Here is a 22565-nt window from a genome sequence, read left to right on the forward strand (position 1 = left end):
ACTGCAATATCTTACCTGCTTCAGCTGCTGGATTTCTGCTCCAAGTTGTTTCCCTCCCACCCCCACCCCTTTCACAAAAGAACCAGTGTGTGTCAGGGCAGGTATGTGTGCTCAAGGTTTTAACTGAGGCTTAAATAAATGATCACCTAGCATTTATCAATGTCTTGCTTTTGAGCAGAAAGCCACCTACTGTGAATCACAACTTTTGTTCTTAAAGGAAGGAGGGGGGGGATACATTGTTAGACAAGGGGAGGGGAGGAAAATATTTCTAAGCAAATATTTCGAAAAGAAACAGCCCATTTCTTTCTGGCTGACCAATGAGAAGGATTTGTATGCTGGCTAAGGGTTTGGTCCATTCCAGAGGGCTCACATATCAGCAGGTTGGATGGACAACTCCCACAGCAGCACAGAATAAAAGAGACAGGGAGAGGGGGAGAACTGCTCATATTGTCTCCAGAGCACAAAGCTTGTCACTTGGTTGCCAAGAGCTGGTCTGAGATATCCCTTCATCATGAACACCTACAGCTTTAGGCAATCCTCTTCTAACATTGGTGGTGGAGGGTTTGGTGGTTCTTCCTCTTTTAGAACTCCAAGCATCCATGGGGGATCTGGTGGCTATGGCATCTCTGTCTCTTCTGCTAGATTAGCCTCTTCTGGGTTTGGAGGAAGCCTAGGTGGTGGCTATGGTGGTGGCTATGGTGGTGGAAGTTTCAACTTTGGGAGTGGCTGCTTTGGTGGAGCTGGTGGGGCTGGAGGAAACATAAATGCCAGTGATGGCCTCCTTTCGGGAAATGAAAAGGTAACTATGCAGAATTTGAATGACCGCCTGGCAAACTACCTGGACAAAGTGCGTGCCCTGGAGGAGGCAAATACTGAGCTAGAGGTTAAAATCCGAGAGTGGTACCAGAAGCAGGGACCGACTGCAACCCGTGATTACAGCCCATATTACAAGACCATTGAAGACCTCCGGGACAAGGTAGGACTTTGGATTTGGAGAAATTGAATCCTGAGGGATGTATACATATGTTTCAGCCTCTTGTGAAAGGTTTTTCAATTGTGATACGTGGACTCTAGCAATAACAGTCTTTGGGCAGCCAGTGACTAGTATTGCAGATCATGCTATACTATGAAAAGGTTTCTTTGTCACTGGATTAATATATTATGCAATTTTTGCTTTATACATCATGGATTATGGCTTTACACATTGTGCAACTCTGTAGTTGTAGCTGATACATAAGGAACCATGACTTAGCACAAAGTGTAAACTTAGTCCGTTCTGTGTTTGAAAATTTCCTCATATTTCTGAAATTCCCCAAATGGCAAAGGGCTCTGGCCCTGCAGAGAAAACTAAATTGCAACTTCCAACATACCCTACCATTGACCATGCTGATTGGGAATTAGAGATCAGCAACTAACTGCCACAGATTCCCCTTAAGTTCATCTCCTGCACTTTTTTCTGGCTTGCAGTGTGAACATGGTGAGATAGGCAATCGTTTGAACATTTAGCTGCTCTGCATTTGCTTAAAAACACAAAAGTATTATTACAAAGGGGAAAGTCTCGTATGGCATGGTGGCATTAGTATGACAAACCCAAATTCCAATATCTCTCTGAAAAGTGCTGATCACTTTATTTTAATAAATCCCTAATATTCACTGTTCTCATTTGTGAAGAAAGTGTAACAGCAACTTAGCTTGAATCATTGGACATGGTTGGCAAAAATGTTTTGCTCACTGTTCATTGCAAATATCAACATAAGCCAGGAAGCATTCAAGTTCCTCTACTTCATTTTTATTATACAGTTAGTCCTTGACTTACAAGCACAAATGGGACTAGAATTTTAGTCATAAATCTGTGAAAGTCAAATTCACACTCGACCACACCTAATTTTATGTCCATTTTTAGAGTGGTTGTAAATCAAATCTAGCTTCCTCAATGAATGGTTTTTTAAAAGCTCGTCAATCACAATCACATGAGCACAAGATGCTGCAATCAGTTGTAAATGTGAGCTGGTTGCCAAGCACCAGAATTGTGATCATGTGACCATGGAGGTGGTACAATGCTCATAAGTGCAAATATAATACATAAAGCACTTTTTCCAAAGCTGTTGTAAATTTGAACTGTGGTTAAATGAACAAGTTTGAGATCAAGGATTGTCTGTATTTAAGAATTACTGCCCATTTTGCCAAACTATAAACAAAGAGTGCTGTCTGTGCACAGTATAATTCTGGCATAGTTCGCCTTAAAGAAACTGAATAAAGGTAATGGAATTATGTATATTAGATAGGAATCAAAATCAGATTTTTGTAGCATAGACAATAGTTTAGCTGCATCTGTGTCAGTCAGATGTCATTCGGAGCAATGTTTGATCAATTGATTTATCAAATAATGCTTAGTAATTAATTAAACAATATGCCTGAGCAGATATATCTCATATAGCTACAAGATCTTACATTTCCAAATTTAGATCCATGTGCTGTTGAGAATTAAGGTATCTCTTGATTCTTGAGTTAGCACCTCTTTTCTGCTATTAGCATCACTTTCATGTTAGCTAAATGCTGGAGTGCTGCACTTTCTAAGCTATTCATATTAGCATATTAATGTATTTTTCTCACTATTGCTGCAGATAAAATCATCATTATATACTCTTTAAATACTGTAATGCTTGTATGCTGAGAAGATGGACTGAAATGCATTCCTGAGCAAATCTGTTGATATTTTCATGTCACCTTGTGTACATTGGGTTGCACCGAGTCAAATTAGTCATAATTTACATCATTCCCATTCATTTCATCAGCTCTATTTTAAAAGTGTTTCAGTTCGGAGCCTGTGCATCCTAGTTTATTTCTTATATTTGTCTCCAGCCATGGATCATCTCATATTCTTTATATCAAAATTGTGCACTTCTATCAGTTCAAGGCTACACCAAATTTTAAGCATATGAAATCTCTCAATAGCAACTTGTCCAATAGTTTCATCCAAAAAATCCATCCTTCCTCCCCACTCAACCCCATACATAGTGCTAACTTGCTGTAGTTCGATGTCTCCAGGAAATAGAAATGCCATACGTTTTGTTTTACAGAGGATATAATTGTATTTGAAGGGGCTAAGAAAGTATCCTGTTTGAAAGATTGTCCAAGGACAATGCTTTATTTGAAGGATATTGCTCATACAGGTCCACTTTAAACATTAAAAGAAAATCTGTGAAGAGAAAAAAGAGGCTAATAGCTGTGATCATCTAGGCAATGGGAAGGAGGGATATCCAGAGGAGGAGAGTCAAAAAAGTCAAGATGATTCTTTTGATCACATGAGGACCTCTTAATTTTTGTTGACTCTCCTTTAGGATGTCCTGGCAGGAACTGCATCTTCGCCATTTCAGCAAGCTATCTCCTATGTCTATTTAAATTATACAAATTATTATTAAATGGGTGTCTCTATTTGCTCAATGTGTTTGTTTGCTATGCATTAGTTTTTTTCTGTTCTGCAATGATGCATAAAGCCTCCATCCTTGAAGACAGAGTGCAAACATTCTTCTTTGGAACCTTTTGAGATAAAGATCTCTGAAGCGCCTTCCTTCATAGTCTTAATATTCCTAAACATCACCTATATATCTTGAATTGGAATCTGAGTAGAGACCTTCCATTCAACAATTCAATTAATCCACAAAGCTTTGACTTTGTTTCTGCTATTTGTGAAAGAGGAAAAAGAAGACAAGAAACCAATAATTAAGTAAACCTTTTTTGTATTTAATCATACAATTTTCTATACATACAATCAAAGTTTATTTTGTGACAGCAGAATCACTAAACCTCCCATTTGTTTGGACAGGAAACACATACACACCCTAAAAGTACAGAGAGTAAAAGAAAAACAAACACTTGTTATAAAGAAATCAATACAGCCTAGCAGTTAATGATTACCAACTTCCAAGGTAGCTGTTAGTTTTAAAGAAATGGACAGGTTGAAGCTCAGCCACAAAGGAAGTTAGCATGAGCTAACTGCAGAGTCAGGCCAAAACTTCTTTGTGATAGGTAAAGTTGGACAGAATCTCAAATGTGAACGTTGGACATTGATTATGGTACAATAGTTAAGGTGCTGGAGTAGGATCACAGACTGTCGGGCCCCAAGAACCAAGAAAGACATGTGGAATTATTTCTGAACATTTTCCTTTATTGTTCCCCACTTATAGACAGAAATCTTGCCAAATTAAAGCGACTATTTCCATTACTATAGATATACTCTGAGAATTGCTAGGGAAGATCCTTCTTCACTGTCTTTCTCCTAATCAAACTATCTAAGCTTCTCTCTCCTCTTTGTCATCTGGAATGCAATTCCTCTTTCCTGGAATCCAGACTACATTCCACCACAGCGACCTTGAGTCAGTCACACAGTCTCAACAAAAACAATAAAATGGAGAACCCAACGTAAACTGCCTTGAACTCTTGAGGAAAAGGTGGGATTAGAAAGCCAAGAAATGTATTTAAAAAAAAAAAAACCACACATATCTGATAGAGCACTACATCTTTGCCTGGATGATTTTCTTAATCCTATACCTGCTGCTACTTGAAATTAACCACATGAGATGGGTTTTAAGATGTAGCCAGTAATTTCAAGGTAGAAGCTCTTTTTATCCCTTTTATTTACTTTAATGTTTGTTATGCTGAATTTACATTGTAGCTTTTGTAAAAGTCTCATTGCAAAGAAAGAGTGATAAACATATCTTTATGCCAACAGCTTACAATGTTCTGATGAGAGTGTACACTGAATTTTTCAGGTGAACCAATTTGTTATCTGCATAGTCCATAGTCCATAGTTCATAGTGATTTATAGAACTAGTATAGCTCATATTAGTCTAATGGATAATGTAAATTGTATACCATGACTATATTATGGCAAAAAGAGCCATATTTAGTCATGAAATATGTCCTTAGAAATAAAGGAATTTAAAGAAATTTAATCCCATTGATATCATCAATAGTCAATTGAATCTTTTGGGAGCCAATGTTGTTTCAGGTAAACAACTGAAAATACAACAAGGATGTCTAGTGAGTCAATTTAGAGAAGAAGCCAGTTTACTCCAAGAAGTCTCAAGACACAGTTACACACCCCATCAACTGCCTGTGTGTAGCCCAAAGTAGTTTTTTTTTTAAAAAAGCAACTCACTCCAATTGTGTGTTATTTCTTGTCTTGCAGATCCTGGTTGCAACAATTGAAAATAACAAAATGATCCTGCAGATTGATAATGCCAGGTTGGCTGCTGATGACTTTAAAACCAAGTAAGTAAATCTTTCATGGGCCAATAGCAATAGAATTTTATTACAGTCATTGGCCAGAGACCAGAACAAATAAAAACCCTCAAAAATGTATGATTAAAAATTCTAGAATAAAATAACAGATAAAATCTATGATAAAATCCAGCTTGTCAATTATACATATTGTAACTGTACTAAAATCACAATCTATAAACTGTGTGGCCTGTAGTCAGTTTATTATTAAAAGGGAAAGGAATAAGCAATGCAAAGGATTTACAACATTTGTGGTATAAAATAGCTATGGTGGGTTTGACACACGTTTCCAATGAATCCCCATGCTGCTGCGCAGAATCTACTTTCATGGACCAGAAAATGGGGGGAAATGTATATTTGCCATTTGCAAATTATGGAAGGGAATAGGAGAAGGAATCTAAAGAGAACTATTCATTAGTGATCTCTTACTTAGCATTGTTACCTATTACAAAAGAAGTAGTCACATAAATAGCAAAATATCAGTCTTCTGTATCCAGATATCATTATACCCTCCTTGACAAACAGCCTAACATTGTAAACATCTCTATATTAGGAAATGGATTGACAACATTAAACAGAATCCGTGACATTTTAAACTATGCCTAAGAAAAGTGAGGTACTTCTTTCTTTAACCAGGTTTGAGACTGAGCAAGCCCTGCGCATGAGTGTGGAAGCTGATATCAATGGCTTACGCCGAGTGTTGGATGAGCTGACCTTGGCTAGAACTGACCTGGAGCTGCAAATTGAAAGCTTGAAAGAAGAACTGGCTTATCTCAAGAAGAACCATGAGGAGGTAAAGAGAGAGCCAAGTGTTCCCTGGGCTGGAAACTCATTTTGTTATGATTAAGATAAAACCAAAGAGCGGGGTTGAAGTTATATGTAACTAACTTAAATTCTATGAATATCACTCAGTCTTCTTAAGATATCACTAAAAAGCACTACACAGTCTCTGTTCTAGACCCAAAAGTTAACTGCAATAGGAGCTGAATCTTCAGCATTGTCAATAAGACAACGTGCTACACTAAATCTAAGGTCAGCAGAAAGTCTTAGCTTTCTCTGTCAATAGTAATAGCAATAGCACTTACACTTATACCGCTTCACAGTGCTTTACAGCCCTTTCTAAGCATTTACAGAGCCAGCATATTGCCCCTCATTTTACCAATCTCAGAAGGATAGAAGGCTGAGTCGGTGAGACTCGAGCTGCTGAAATGATGGCAGTTAGCCTGCAATTCTGCATTCTAACCACTGCGCCACCACAGCTGTACCTTTCTAGCATCTTGTATCTTGTATAACGACTGAGTGGTCCCTACAGGATTCAATCAACTGTTCAAATAAAATCATTTGGCAGGTTTATATATACAGAATGGCTTATAGGAGATGATAACTTCAATTTCTCAGCTATTAAAGAGATAGAGAATCACTTCTGCAGGATGAATTTGGCTGCACTGCATGTACAATTAAATGTTCATATATTTCTTTGAAATTAGTTCTGAAAGAGCAATCAGATTCATGCTTTCCAACCACTTTGGAAATGTGATGTGAGGAATCTGCAGCCCTATAAATGTTGTAGCACTCCAGTTCCAGTCAGGCTCAGCTTTCAAAGCTGAGAAGAGATAATTAGAGATGATGGGAATTCTAGTCTAATACCAGAGTACTTTCTTAATTTAACTGTTAGGATTGCTGTTAATAAATGGCTATAGTATTATAAATGGTGAGAAGTTAAGCTTTCCAGTCTTTTCCTCCTTTTGGTCATAATTTTTTAAAAAAACAAAACAAAACAAAGGGGTGGAGAGAGAGTAAAGCAGCTTTTGAAGACAGGAAAGGTCCAGTGAGAAAAAATAATAATAATTTTTCAGAGGCCCTGAATTCTTTGAATGTTTTTAATAAAAAAAAAAAAACCCTCAAATCATGTCTGAATTAATCCTAGTTCACTTATAAACTATAAATGTGGAAAAAAAGTTAGTGCTGCTATGCAAATAGATCCTCAATTAATGTTTTGACTTTTTTCCCTCTCATTTTAAAGGAAATGAGTGCTTTGTCTGGCCAACTAGGTGGCCAAGTGAGTGTGGAAGTTGATTCTGCCCCAGGCATTGACCTCACCAAGATCCTGGCAGACATGAGAGACCAGTATGAGCTGCTGGCTGACAAGAACCGAAGGGATGCGGAGGCATGGTTTACGAGCAAGGTGAGCTAGGAAAATGGGGAGAGAATGAAATGGGACAGGGGGAATCCTTCAAGAAAACAATTCGGGAAGAGACAACCGGGCTAGTATGGTTCTCCAAATCATGATCTGACTTGTAAATGTCACCTTCCCTTTAAAAATATATAGACTGAAGAACTGACCAAAGAGGTTGCCATCAATACTGAACAGCTGCAGACCAGCAAGACTGAAATTACTGACTTGAGAAGGACTCTCCAAGGTTTGGAAATAGAGCTGCAATCCCAGCTTAGCATGGTACGTGGATCAGTGGGAGTGAATGAAGTCCAATGTCTGAATCCTGAAATAAGTAACTTAATTTGATCCCTTGAGCAATGCATGTATATGTATGTATATTTGTACATACACACATATGGAGTGCGAAGAGATATCAGCTAAACATTCAGAGGTTTAATTTTTGTCATATCCAATAGATCCCAAGAGGAGTTACTGGTCAAATATTTAATTCATCACTCTATTAAGCTATTATTTAAGCACAGCATATTGTATAAAACAGTTGGATCTGTAACACACCAAACTGTAAAGATAATATTCAAATGACAGGAGCTGATATCAATATGCTACACAATAAATTTTAAAAAACTGCATTAAAGCTGAAAATAAGTGTGAATCCAGAAAGTGTTGGCAGTATTGAACAAGAAAAAGTGCACTTTATAAAGCAGCTTCTTCTGTTTTTTTTTTTTCCATCAATGTTAGGCAGCCTACCTACATCAGGGTCCAGGAGATAGAATCAATGACATAGCAAACAAGTGAAAAAACAGCTAATAATTGTGAGATATAAAATAGCTAGTAAATAATTAAATGTTCAAATCAATCTCACCAATGCTTCTGAAAAATGCTCTGTCCAGTTTCAACAGTCCTCCGTTGGACTTCTGCTGCTCGGTGCAAGTTAACCAAATAGAACCATTACCCCGGTACACCTAATGTCTCTTCCTTAACCTTATCTTGCCCCAGTTTTGAAAACAGTATTTGACATTTCTTTCAAACTGATGCCACAGATTTTTTTTCAGAAAGCATTGGATTTTCCTTCTCACCAATGCCTTCTTCTTCCTCTCAGAAATCTGCCCTGGAAGGCACCTTAGGAGACACCGAAGCTCGCTATGGCGCCCAGCTCTGCCAAATCCAAAGTCTGATCAGCAACCTAGAAGCCCAGCTGGTTGATGTCCGCAGTGACATGGAGAGGCAGAACAACGACTATAAGATGTTGATGGACATCAAAAGCCGTCTGGAGCAAGAGATTGAGACTTATCGTCAGCTCCTGGACGGCCAGGACTTCAAGTAAGTTGCTTCTAAATACAAACATGTTACTATTGGTATCTTTAAGCATCTTCATTTTAGAATTGTTGTATCATGTCTATCTGTCTATATATCATATATGCTGTTTTACATCTGTATAGTTGGCTGCCTTGTGCCTTGGGCAAAATGAATTGCTGATCTCTATTTTGCCAAAATAATGAGGCTGGAAAATAGTGTTTTCCTTATTATTTGCAAATTAAAGAAAGGGACTTGTAGATACCCTGACTTTGTTTCTCTGCCCATCAAACATCACCAATCATAGGAAAACAATGATCAAGCACTCTCCTTAATTCTATTTAAATTGTGAAGCAGGATAGGGTCAGTTTATAACATTTTTCTCAATTTGGGCAAGCTGTGTGGACTTCAACTCTCAGAATTCTCCAACGAGTCATGAGAATCATTGCTTTGGAAGGATGCATGGAATGGTGGTTTAACTCTAGTCAAATTGCTCAACCTACATGTTGCAGTCAATGGGGATGAGAGTGGGGCAAGATTAATTGTATGGGAAGAATACTTCTGATTCTCCTAACAGTCCTTTCTTTGTGTTTCTTCCTGTCACTTAGGCTAATTCTGAACAGGGTTTATTTGTTCATTTGTTCATTTTTTAAAAGCACAATGCTTTAAGTTGTTTAAGCCTTTAGTACTTAAATTGATAAAGATTACAAATTCTCTTCAACTTGGTTTTGAAAAACAGCCCCAGTCAGCTGGGTTATTGTTTGTTCATTTGTCTGTTGTGATTTTGAATTTAAGTATTCTTTCTTTTTCTTTTTTCTCTCTACAGCTTTTCAGGTAATGCCTCAGGAATGTATGGTAAGGTATTATAAATTTTTAATATAGTTTGCCAGATGTGGGCTGGATGGTACATGATGGACAACCTTTTTGCTAAAAATAATCGAATTTAGATATGCCTAGGAAGAAGACTGTTAGTTGTGAATTCTCCTTCAGACAATATTGAGTTCCATGATAGGAAAATCAGGAGTGATGGATTATGTTACAAAATATACTGCTTGTCATCTCTTGCTCTTTAAAATCCCGATACTGTAAATTCTTTGAGACTGAATTTTCACTAGAATGTGACAGATTTATGGGGGAGTTTTCTTGGACTAATTAACTGGTAGCTGTTATTTGTCAATATCTCCATCTCCCTTGACTCACTTCTACTCCACATTTACTCCTTACTTGCCATCATCCACTTCTTTTTCATTGTCAACTATATCTGCCTGATATATTTGATAATGCCTAAAATATCATATTCATCTTTCAAACAGAGGCTATGGCTATGGCCTCACAGTATAAATGGGCAATTTGTTGCCCTCCAAATGTTTTGGATTTCACTTTCTGTCAGTTTAAGCCTGATGGTTAATGTCAAGGGACAATGAGAGTTGTGGTCTAACAAGACACTTATCATTTCCTATACTGCTACTATCATTTTAACTTTCAATGGAATGACTGCCAAAAGAGATGATCTAGATTCTAGAAAGATATTTTTCAAACTTGCCAACTTTAAAACTTTAAAACTCAGTCTGCTGAGCCTGGTGGCTCAGCAGACTGATAGCATTGTGATTAACACCAGCTGTCTGCAATTACTGTAAGTTCAAATCTCACCAGGCTCAAGGTTGACTCAGCCTTCCATCCTTTCTAAGGTAGGTAAATTGAGGACCCAGTTTGTGGGGGCAATAAGCTGACTTTGTATAAATATACAAAAGTATGAAGGCTATTGCTTAACACACTGTAAGCCGCCCTGAGTCTCCAGAGAAGGGCAGCATATAAATCAAATTTAAAAAAAAAAATCCCAGAATTTTCAATCCAGTATCTGGGAAATTTTGGCAGTGGGATACATCTGAAAGTTGCCAAGTTTGAAAAAACACGATTCTAGAAACTAGGCATTTACAAGATAAATTAAATCATATTCCCATCTGGGGCCAGTTCCAATGCCATTTCTGTCTTTTGTATTGGAAAGCAATAATCATAAATGCAATAAAATAATAAAATGCAGTAAAAGCACAAGTTCCATTAAGAGTCCATGCAAGTTGGCCAGAACCAGAGATAAGTGTGAGATATCTTGCAGTCCCCTCATTACAGTGGCATAAAGGCAGATTTATTTACAGAAAGGCTAGGAAGTATCACAAGATGTTGCATGTTCACTGATCATTCCAGGACATGCCACAGAACAGAAGAAGCTTCTGAGACATTCCTCAGTAAACCATGTTCTTTCCTTCAAGTACAATGGCTTTATTAACATATAATTTGAGTCTAATAAATCTTCATTTCTTCCTTGTTTTGCTATAGACAAAGCAGTTACTGGCAACAAGCCTTGAAGACTATCCTCTACGTTATGCACAAATATTCAATACACAGATTTCAATGGGTAGCTACCATCACTAAGAGATGGAAATTTGGTGTTTCACACAGCTGTAGTTCCTTAAGCACTTATACTTGGTGGCTGGAGAGCATGTAACAATTTGACTTAGTTGTTCCTGCTTCTGCTTTTTTGTGTGTGGGGGGGGGGGGTTTCTGTCTAATAAAGTTCTTTTGGGTCTTGCAAATTCTAAATGGAGACTTATTTCTAGCAATAAACCTAGCTTTTAAATACAGCAAGCACTGATTGGCACTTTAAAAAGCAGCTGAAATTTTCACCACTAGAAACATATGGGTATATCACAGATTATAACTCTTCGATTGTATGCAGCCTGAGGAGTGGGTTGGGGAGGAAGAGAGTAGCTGGATGGATTTTTCATGCACCATGAAAACCTCAGCTTTCCTAACCCAATCTCATTCAGTTTTTGTATTATGATCCTCATCAATCCTGACCAACATGATCCATGTTATTAGAGATAAGCATTTTGAGTAGAAAACACACTATATTCCCATCAAATCTGTACATATAAATGCACACCAGACTGTTCAATTTCTGGGAGGGGGGGAATCAATGTTTGATGTTCAGCTACTGAATCAGCTGAACCTTTCTGAATCAGAAAGGGAATTCAATGGCAGAATAGAATAGAATAGAATAGAATAGAATAGAATAGAATAGAATAGAATAGAATAGAATAGAATAGAATAGAATAGAATAGAATTTTTTATTGGCCAAGTGTGATTGGACACACAAGAAATTTGTCTTTGGTGCATATGCTCTCAGTGTACATAAAAAGACAAGATACACTCGTCAAGAATGACAAGGCACAACACCCAGTGACAGTCATATGGTACAATAAGCAATCAAATCATACTAGGAAACAAAATAAATATAAATTGCAAGGATACAAGCAGCAAAGTTACAGTCATGCAGTCACAAGTGGGAGAAGATGGGCGACAGGAATGATGAGAAGACCAATAGCAATAGTAATGCAGCCTAATGTGAATAGTTTGACAGTGTTGAGGGAATTATTTGTTTAGCACAGTGATGGCATTTGGGAAAAAACTGTTCTTGTATCTAGTTGTCTTGGTGTGCAGTGCTCTATAGCGTCATATTGAGGGTAGGCACTATTAGTCCTGCAAGGTAGTCCAAGCAGAAACAGGAATATTAGTTCTACTTTTACTGTAAGATTACATTAACAGAATCTTGCAAGACAAAAAGTATTTCTCCCTTCCTTTTATTCTCAGAAAACTATGAAAGGTCCTTTTCTGACCCAGCTCCCCAAACATGACAAACCCTGTGTAGTTGAAGCAATGATTCCTTTATTAGGAGCAACAGCAGCCCTGGCAAAAAGTTTCTCTTTCACCTCAGGCTAACAAGTCTGTCTGGCAGGGAAGATGAATAGCTGTCTGCCACATCTATTCATCTCTACCCCCAGCCTTTTATCCCCAGAGCTAGGGTGGGGTTTCGCTAGCAGTGGTGGCTCTTCCTTCCCAAGGACCGACCTATGGATTTCCACTGCTCTCCTCTCCTCTGCCTTCTACACATCCGCGCATCAGGCACTGGACACAGCTATTCCTCCTCTTCCTCATCAGCCACCTTTAGACCTGGAGACTGTTGACTCTCCATCTGAGAGTCTGGGCTGACAGGTGGCCCAGACTCTGCCTCTGTCTCTCTCTCTCTGCCAGCTCCACTCCCTTTTCCCCCTTGGAGCTCTCTGATTGCCTTGATGCTGACTCCCACGCCTCCTCCTCCTCTGATTTGGCTGCTGGAGGGACCGGCCACAACAGGACCCTTTTTAAGAATGCCACACCATCTCCTCTCCCAGAAGCTGAGACATCTTTTATATGCTCGTTGTTTAGTCTTGCAGCTCTCCCAAGGTCATTCCCCATATACACCATTACAAACACACAAGAGGGGAGTATAATATACTTTCTTGCCACACCTGCCAAGCATGGTCCAAGGATAGCTGATGGCAGGATCAAGTCATGATGTTACAGACTATGATATACCTGGAGCCTGGATTGACCTCTGCAATCTACTGAGATCATTACATAATGCTTGATCTGGATACTTTCCATATCTATATAGGCACAGTATTATTAGTATGTTTACCGTCAAATGCTAGAGATTATTCTTATGTTTAAAAAATGAGGGCTTCTCTGCAGTAGTGCAAGATTGTGTTCTATTCTTGGTATTGATGAAGTAAATTGCCAGCTCAAACAGCTTCTGGACATGAGATGGAGTGATGTGAACACTGATATATTATTTGTTCTAACCAGTAAAAAAATCTTAAGAAAAAAAATGCGTTTGCCAGCATCAGTGAAAAATTTAAGGTATATCTACACCCAGTCTAAATAGGTATGGAGAAACTCTAGTTTAGGAAAAATTACCTAAATTCTATCAGATGTTTTTCTAATCTTTCATTTTTTGATGTCTGAGTGGAAACTCATCCTAAAATGCCCCACAAGCTGTTACATCATGAAACTATTCTTTGAACATTCTAAAACCACTAAAGGCTTAATATGCTTTCAAGGACAGGTTCAAACTGTATGATACTGTTATAAAGGTAAAAGGAATATTTAGTAATAGGCAGACCATTAAAAGGTTAGCAAAAACAACCAGAGTTCTGCAAAAGATGTACACATCAATTTAACATCGCAGCATGTTGAATTCATGAAATCTAGTTACTAAGCAATGATTTCACCTGGTAGCAAGCAATGAATCATCAAAGGAAGCTTTTGACTACCCTATGAGGCAAGCAGATTAATATGATATATTACACTAAATTAGATCAGAAATGTGCTGCAATAGCTACATGAAATGAGACTGACAAGAATGGAAATAAACAGCTTTTGGAAGAGGCACTTATAAGTTTGTGCTAATGTTAGGGATATAAATCAGTATGCCAACTATGAAGGCAAACAGAGATGCCAGCTTGAAAAGACCAGGAAGCCTATGTAAGACTTAAACCTCATCTTTGAAAAGAGTATTTTAAGTTACATTATTACCCTTGCTGGAGAATCTGCAATCAAAGAATTCTAAAAAAATTCAGCTTTTATCCTTTCAATCAAGTGGGTCCTAGCATAAACTTGTGCTCAGTAAAACGAGAATATCAATATCCTGATTTAACATCTCAGCAATGTTGAACCAATTCAACAAACAAAAATTCTTCTGAGTTCTCTGCTGAAACCATTTCTTTGGAAGATATTTTTTCCAGGGCAAACAAATCCAGATTTATATCAAATTGTTTTCAAAATCGGTTCAACATACCTGCATGTACTCTAAACTAATGTATGTTAAAATCCACATGCAAGAATGATCTTGTATGTTCGATCACGAGTGTTTATTCCAATTTTATCCTATAACAGAATAATCCAAGCCACTGTTTAAATATTTTTTTAAGATCTGGTGAATCATGATTGTATCATAGGTTGAGCTATTATTGCGACAATTTCTTTGACTGCAGAAAATGAGAATGATGTTCTCATCCTCCCAGAGAAAGGTCATTAGGTCTAGCCCATTATCCTATTTATTACTGCAAAAGATGCAGTGAGTATGATTAAACAAAAGGATGGATAAAAGCGTGAAAACGATTGGGAAGCGTACTTTAAGAATAGAAGGTATAATTGGATGAGCTGCTCAGAGGTGGCTGATGGATACTGGCAGTTGGGAGCAGTGAAACTGTAGCAGATGAGAAATGCAAAATCAGAGAAAAGGCTTTCTCTTGAACAATTATGGGTTTTTTGGGAGGAGTTAGGGTTGGCAATAGACACACAAATACACACAGAGGGAGGGAGGGAGGGAGGGACAGAGAGAGAGAGGGAGAGGGAGGGAGAGAGAGAGATTAAACTCAACATGGGATTTTGACTAATTGATATAAAAGCTGCTTCTCAATAATTAAATTGCGAGGTTTCTGGACTGGTATGAATTTGAGCTACAGTAAATGCTTGTTTGAACATTTTGACAAAATGGACTTTTATAAAGGTCCCCAGAAATATATTTTCCTTTAAGTTTGGTTCCAGAAAGATGCCTAGTATAAACTGCTTCTCATAATTGTCTCAACCAAGGCCAAGGGGTCTTTTGCAGTGTTAACTGTGTTATTTTGGGGAGGGTTTGTGTGTGAATGTTATCAAACTTCAGATAGCCAGATTTAATTGTTTCCATCATTAAAGTTCATTCGTTCATTCAATTTATATGGCTGCCTACATAAAAGTATTGTTACCCCTGCCATAAAACAATGCAACAATGCACACACCTAAGAAAATATTCTCATTATTGTGCATAGATCAATATTATAAACCAAGACAAAATCCTTCAGAAAGAGTAGAGTCTCACTCTGTGGACTTTCCCTAAAACTTCTCTACGAAAGCTATGAAACTCTGATCTGAATATTAAGTAAACCAAGCTGAAAATCTGTGAATGAAAATAAATATGAAATTGGATTTATCAGAATTGTTATGTGACTATAATAGTTTCAGACGTCTTTAATATTTCCAGAAGAAACCTGGATGCCTGAGTGTATCTCCATCAGTGGTGGGTTGCTACCGGTTCGCACCGGATCGGGCGAACCAGTAGTGGTGGCGGCTCCGCCTGGACACTTCTGTGCATGTGCAGAAGTACACCTTGTGCGCACAAGCGAACCAGTAGCAACGGGATTTGGAACCCGCCCCTGATCTCCATCCATACTTCCAAAACACTATGTCATGTATTGTATATTGCAAATGTATATACCCAGGCAACACACCAAAAAGGAGACACATATATTAGAATCCAGAATAGTTCAAAATGCATTTTCTTGTGCAAACATTGCTTTCAAGAAGGGTGCAAATTAAGAAAAGTGCTCACATATTCTTTGTCAATGCACTTTTAGAAAAGAGCAGGACTATGTGGACAAGAGTAATATTATACTTTGTCCTGTTGAACTCTTAAACAGAATAACCAACAAGACCTGAGATTGATAGATGAGAAATCAGGCAAAATTGACAGAATTGCCCATCCCTACCGTGAGAGCTTTTCCTTGATTAATCATTTCATCATTTGGCACTAAAAAATGATCTGAGGGCTGACTGCCAGGGCAAGCCAAATCCTGCTTTTCCTCTCCTCTCCAAACCTTATAAAACTCCATCAATGAAAAGAAGAATTTAGGCCCAGTTTGGCAAGATCAAAAGTTGATCTATGTCAAAATTATGAATAAAACCGAGAATGTTGTTTACATGGCTCATCAAAGTTAGGAAATGAAATTATTTTAAAACAATGTTAGCAAAACCTGGACAATCACCTAGCAACAGTGAAATCATGCTGTAGCACATCCACTTACCAGAAATATGTCACAATGCAATGTGAAATAAAATCTAGACGGTGTTAGAAAAAGATCTGGGGAGAATGGAGACAGGGATTGCATCTACTGTAAATGTAACAAGACAGTGAACAGCAACAAACAACAGAAACCCTGAAAAGAAAACTAAACATCCAGTACAGAAGTCAAGAAGAGTGTGGCAACTTCATTAGTGCTTACTGGAAATACTTCTTACACATGCAAAAGAGAGAACAGTTCAACATCATTTAATTAGCTCTAGATTTTCTTATCTTACACTCTAGCTCCTTTCCTTTTCAGTACTGAGCAATCTGTAAAAAAAATCTGTCACAGATTTATTTTCAAATGAAATAACACATACAGTATTCCTAAAAATAAATCTATTACAGAGCAAATAGTGGTATCTACTCAGCTCCAGATTTTTCTCTCACAAAAATACATATGTTTGAGGAACGTTCATATATATATATATATATATATAGGAGAAAACTATATAAAAGTTTCATTTGATTACATGTATATTGCTATTACTACTACTACTAATAAAAGAAGAAGAAGAAGAAGAAGAAGAAGAAGAAGAAGAAGAAGAAGAAGAAGAAGAAGAAGAAGAAGAAGAAGAAAAGCAAAAATTCAACATGTCAGCAACAACAGCAAATGTCGCTTATGCAATGAGAAAGATGAAACAGTGGATCACCTTATCAGTGGTTGCACAAAATCTCACAGACTGATTATCTAAACTCAATCAACAAGTTTGGGTTTGAATGCAGAAAAAAATACTGAGAACAGCAAATTGCCAAAGTTCTTGACAATGAGCAAGTCAAGATCCTGTGGAATTTTTGGATCAAAACAGACAGACGTCTGGCCCACAACATACCTGATATAATAATAATAATAACTTTAGTCATTGTACATATATATATACAGTATACCCACACAATGACATTCACTTAACACCCAAAGATCATAATCCAAACATCCAAATGTCACTATTGTGGAAAAGAAAAAAGTCTGGTTCATTGATACCAGGTGATGCACAAATTGAAGAGAAACAGCTAAAAAAATAATAATAAAATGTCGTGATTTGCAAATTGAAGTTGAGAGACTATGGAGGAAGAAATCAATGGTTGTACCAATAGTAGTAATAGGAGCCCTTGGAGCAAAACCCAAAGGGTTGCCTAGATACATGAAATCCTGAACTTATTAGACCTGAATATTCTGAGTTTGCAAAAAAAAAAAAATGCATACTACATTACTGATACTCATACTACAATATGATACTCAGCTGGAATAATTGAATGGACTCAGCTAGAACTTGATAACTTGGATCAAAAGACAAGAAAACTAATGACAATGCACTGTGCTCTGCACCCAAAAAGTGATATTGATCAATTGTACTTGCCAAGATCTCAGGATGGCAAAGGACTCTTACAGGTGAAACAAACTGTGGAAGAGGAAAAACACAGCTTAAATGACTACATACAAAAAGAAAAAGAGCCTCTGCTGAAGGAGGTGAACAAGGAAACCTCTTGAAAACAGCAAGATTGAAAGCAGAATATCGAAAGGAAACAATTGAGCATTGAGTTTCTAACTGGAAAAAGAAGCCTATGCACAGTTGATACTTGAAGGGCATTGAAGGAAAGGTAGATACAAAGCTAACATGGAGATGGTTGAGATCAGGGGTACTGAAGAAAGAAACTGAAGGCTTCATTTTGGCTGCCCAAGAACAAGCCCTGCAGACCAATTCTATGAAAGGAAAAATTCAACATGTCAGTAACAACAGCAAATGCCACTGAGAAAGATGAAACAGTGGATCACCTTATCAGTGACTGCAGCAAAATCTCACAAACTAATTATCTACAACATCATGATTGAGTTGTCAAAATTATACATTGGAAGTTTTGCCAGAAGTTTGGGTTCAAATGTAGCAAAAATTATTGGGAACATCAAATTGTCAAAGTTCTTGAAAATGAACAAGTCAAAATCCTGTGGGACTTTTGGATCCAAACAGACAAACATCTGGGCCACAACACTCCTGACATCACTATTGTGGAAAAGAAAAAAGTTTGGTTCATTGATATTACAATACCAAATGATGCACAAATTGAAGAGAAACAACTAGAAAAAATAACGAAATAGTCCATGATCTGCAAGTTGAAGTTGAGCGATTGTGGAGGAAGAAATCAATGCTTGTACCAATAATAATAGGAGCCCTTGGAGCAATACCCAAAGGTATTGCCTTGATACATGGAAATTTTGAACTTATTAGACTTTGCAAAAAACCACCTTACTTGGAATTGCCTATATACTCAGAGGTTACCTTAACAGCTCTTAGGTTCTTGATTAGGACTTGAACTGTTAAGTTTTTACCAGACCCTGACTGTGAATCAAATTGAAGATTAAATCTTAAATAATAATAATAAAGCTTTAATCCTTTCTTCCTAAAAGAATCAATAATACACATAGCAATAGCACTTAGACTTATATACTGCTTTACAGCCCACTCTAAGCGGTTTACAGAATCAGCATATTGCCCCCCAACAATCTGGGTCCTCATTTTACCCACCTCAGAAGGATGGAAAGCTAAGTCAACCTTAAGCCTGGTGAGATTTGAACTGCCAAATTGCAGGTAGCCAGCAGTCAGCAGAAGTAGCCTGCAGTACTGAACTCTAACCACTGCGCCACCAAGGCTCATGTGAGGAAAGATGACCTATACAAATGATGGATTTTTTATTTGTCTCAAGTAACTCACAGACAGCATTGTCTAAGTACTTCCTAACCTGGACCAGATTCAGGATCATTTGCATAGATTTATTAGTGAGTAACTTTGAAGTCCTGCCTCTCCTCTGCAAGACATAGACATAAATCCAAAATAGTAGTTTGCTTAATTCCTTACACAGTTGAAAGCAATTGCTCTATTAGGCCATGGACTGCTTCTCCTATCCTGAATCAGCATCTTAGGAGCAACATTATTCTTAGCGACTCCAGTCCAACCAGTGAATAGATAAAGGGGGAAACGGGATACTGGAAGTAAATATCCATGAGTTAAAAGTTTACTGGCCATTGTTTTCAAGCCTGGGAGGAAAATTCATCTGCCTTTTCTGATGTAGTAACTTCCAGTTATGATTACAAATGTCATCAGTTTGAGTGATTATAATTTTATAACCTAGTTTTCCCTTTTGAAGTACTTTTATTAAGAAAAATCATAGTTCCAGGAATAATAGAATGTATCATTCAACATATTTTGAAACATCAGATTGGGAAGGCTGATCTATAAGTATTGGACATTTTGAGTGGAACAATATATATTGTTTCCAATTTTAATCTGCAGACGGTTTGAATTATTCTGGTGCTTCAAGGATCAAAGATCTTAGAAACATTGATAGAATGCTGAAAGAAGTTTCTTAAAATTAATATTAGTAGTATTCATTCAAATAGAGGTGGGGATTATTTTACAATAGTCATTTTTCAAACCAGCCAGTCAATCAACAAATCAAATTGTATTATGGTTACCACCCAACAAAAGTTACACAACAGTATGAGACACTGATGTCATAATTAAGAGACTGAGTAATTCTGAACTGATTAAATTCAAAGCAAAAGATATTTAGGTATAGATTAAATTTCTGGTGTCACAATCTATTAGCTGTCAGACATAGAGAAGCTGAACATAAAATTAATCAGTGAAATCTAAAAACAATGTATTGGGGCTAACTTGAAGTTATGAGTTGTGTCATTCTGACAATATTGTAATACACAGAGGCAAAGAGATATTAAATTCTGATATCCTGCCCAACCTATACTGTATATTACATTACAGACCAAGAATAATTTTTGTTCAAGGGTAATTTTCATCATTTTCTAATGAATGCTTATTCTTCAATTATTCTTCAACAAACTACAGCTTAACTCAGTTCTACTATTAAGTAGAACCAGAAGCAGCCCATGCCTTTATGATCCCATCAACCATTCCTTTCTGTTGGAAGACAGATTCCTCTATATCTTATTTCCTGCTTGAATCCCTCAAACTAACTTCATGTATTGCTGAAATAAGATTAAACTGACTTTGCTATCTGTTCCTCCAGTGGAAAAATGTTCCAAAGAATAGAGACTGCCACTGAGAAAACATGTTGCTTTATTTATGCCCTATGCAGCTCTCAAAAAGGTGGAGATTCAACAACAGGTCATCTCTTGAAGAAAGTTAAATTGTATTGTAACTTATCCATTTACATCAATGTGATGCAAAGTGGACAGCTACTATATATGTCAAAAAGGCATTGATGGAGTTGCCTGTTTAATCTTCTGCAGCAAAAACAACAGTGTGTTTTCTGGTTCCTTCAGGGCTAGGAACATTCATTATTGCTGCTGTTGTTTTTTTAAAAAAAAGAAATCAAAGAGGAAGACAAAAGAGAATCTGGTTTTAGTTTGAAATGTACATTTGTTAATGGATATGTTTTAAGGCATTCCCAGGAAGCAATGCTATACTTCATATACAAGATACTTTGGTCTGCTGCCCAAATGCTGACATCTGATGGGAATTTCAGTATTTCTGGTTTTCCATCTTCTAAAGGTGCTTGAACTTTGCATCAGGTAAGACTATTCTTTCAATAGAAGATTGCCTTCTGGATGTAGCACTAATGATCAGTTTGGGATGAAGTTAAATATTGACATGAAAAAAATATTGTATTGCAAAATGGTAAATTTTCCAGGATAATACTTTAACTTTACACATATGAATGTGTTTGTAAGCTGTCCAGAGTCACGTCGTGGTGAGATGGGTGGCATATAAATTTAATAAAAAAAATAAATACACACACAGAGAGAGAGAGAGAGAGAGAGAGAAAGAGAGAGAGAGAGAGAGAGAGAGAGAGAGAGAGAGGGAGGGAGGGAGGGAGGGAGGGAGGGAGGGAATTAATTTCTGGAATTATTGCACCAAAGGAAATTCTGTCTCCTGAAGGAATGCCCCTTCTTCAAAGAAGAAGAACTATCATGGAGAATGCACTTTTGACTTTTTGTTAGATAGAAACATCATAAACTACTCTCTTTAGTCATGCCTGCTAACTGGAAATATAATCTTGGCTAGATATGATGGCCTTGAAAAATGAGAATTGTAGTCCTGCATATCTGCAGAACTGAGTTATGAAAGTTGGACTCAGCCTCAGTTTTTAAGCATAATAATTTCAAAATTTGTGCTTCATTGTGACAGTACAAACAAGTATGGAAAGGGCAGAATTTCCTTCCTGGGATTCAAGATTCTTTACTTATCTCCTAGAACTGATCTATGCATTTTCCATAACCACCTTATGAAAGGCAATTTTTCCATCTCATTGACCCACAATCTAGTCATATAATACCATATTTAACCATAATTCATACTTCTTCTCAGTTTCTATATAATCAGACTAATACATAAACTGGTTCACCTGTCAAGTACTTTTTTTAATAAATTGTTTGATTTTGTGACTCTTGTTCTTTTTTGCCACAACTAATGTTAAAATCTCATGGAGAAATATTTTGTTGCCTGGTGCAGATATTATCAGTTGGGGCAGTATCCTTATGATTATAATGTGGATATATAAATTTACAGAGGTAATTCTTAACCATCAATTGATTTCCCTAATCCATTTGGTGGAGCAGAAGAGAAACAAGAGACAAAAAAATGTAAAAAGAAAAAAATTAAACATAACGTGATACTCTTTAGTTGGCAAAATCTTTTTGGTGGGTAAAAAGCCATCAAGATCCAATTTTTGCTTAGTGTATTTTGAAAACACAAAGTGTAGTTTGTAAATGATGGTTTATGGCTCAGTGTGTTGACATATCCAAGCAACTGTATTTTTTTTCAGTAAATAAATGACTGTGTGAATTCAGTCATAATATCCCTAGCTAGGTTCAAAATAGGCCAAACAACAGAATTACCATTAATGAAGAACTGGCTAGCAATAAGATGGAGTTTAGGATTAACCATTAATCACATCCAATAAACCTCTTGGAATTTTTTTCATAATTATCCACAGCTTGTCTAAACTTGCTTCTTCCAGTTACAAATCTGTAGTGATATATAGATCTGGCAAGATGCTTGCAAATATCAGTCATTCCCC

The 22565-nt window shown here is 37.1% G+C and overlaps 1 protein-coding gene across 2 annotated transcripts; it reads left to right on the forward strand.

Annotated features, from left to right (window-relative positions):
* Nucleotides 1-73: 73 nt before the first annotated feature.
* Nucleotides 74-11343, forward strand: LOC148114092 (keratin, type I cytoskeletal 19-like). 2 transcript variants are annotated; one of them, XM_087892160.1, is made up of 7 exons: nt 74-976; nt 5192-5274; nt 5920-6076; nt 7307-7468; nt 7613-7738; nt 8559-8779; nt 9579-11343. In XM_087892160.1, the coding sequence occupies exons 1-7, from the start codon at nt 512-514 to the stop codon at nt 9619-9621; spliced, it is 1257 nt and encodes a 418-aa protein (XP_087748286.1). In that variant the 5' UTR covers nt 74-511; the 3' UTR covers nt 9622-11343. The 2 variants fall into 2 exon arrangements, with proteins under 2 accessions (XP_087748286.1, XP_087748287.1); XM_087892161.1 differs by lacking the exon at nt 9579-11343 and having other exon boundaries at nt 8559-8783.
* The last annotated feature ends 11222 nt before the right edge of the window (nt 11344-22565 follow it).

This window comes from Pantherophis guttatus, chromosome 4 (assembly GCF_059756535.1).
Source record: "Pantherophis guttatus breed Tessera chromosome 4, ASM5975653v1, whole genome shotgun sequence".
In the NCBI taxonomy this organism is placed as follows: domain Eukaryota; kingdom Metazoa; phylum Chordata; class Lepidosauria; order Squamata; family Colubridae; genus Pantherophis; species Pantherophis guttatus.

Coding starts and splice junctions, on each gene's coding strand:
- LOC148114092 (XM_087892160.1), top strand. CDS start 512: ATGAACACCTACAGCTTTAGGCAATCCTCTTCTAACATTGGTGGTGGA. Junction 977..5,191: donor TTGAAGACCTCCGGGACAAG/GTAGGACTTTGG, acceptor CTTGTCTTGCAG/ATCCTGGTTGCAACAATTGA. Junction 7,469..7,612: donor AGGCATGGTTTACGAGCAAG/GTGAGCTAGGAA, acceptor AAAAATATATAG/ACTGAAGAACTGACCAAAGA.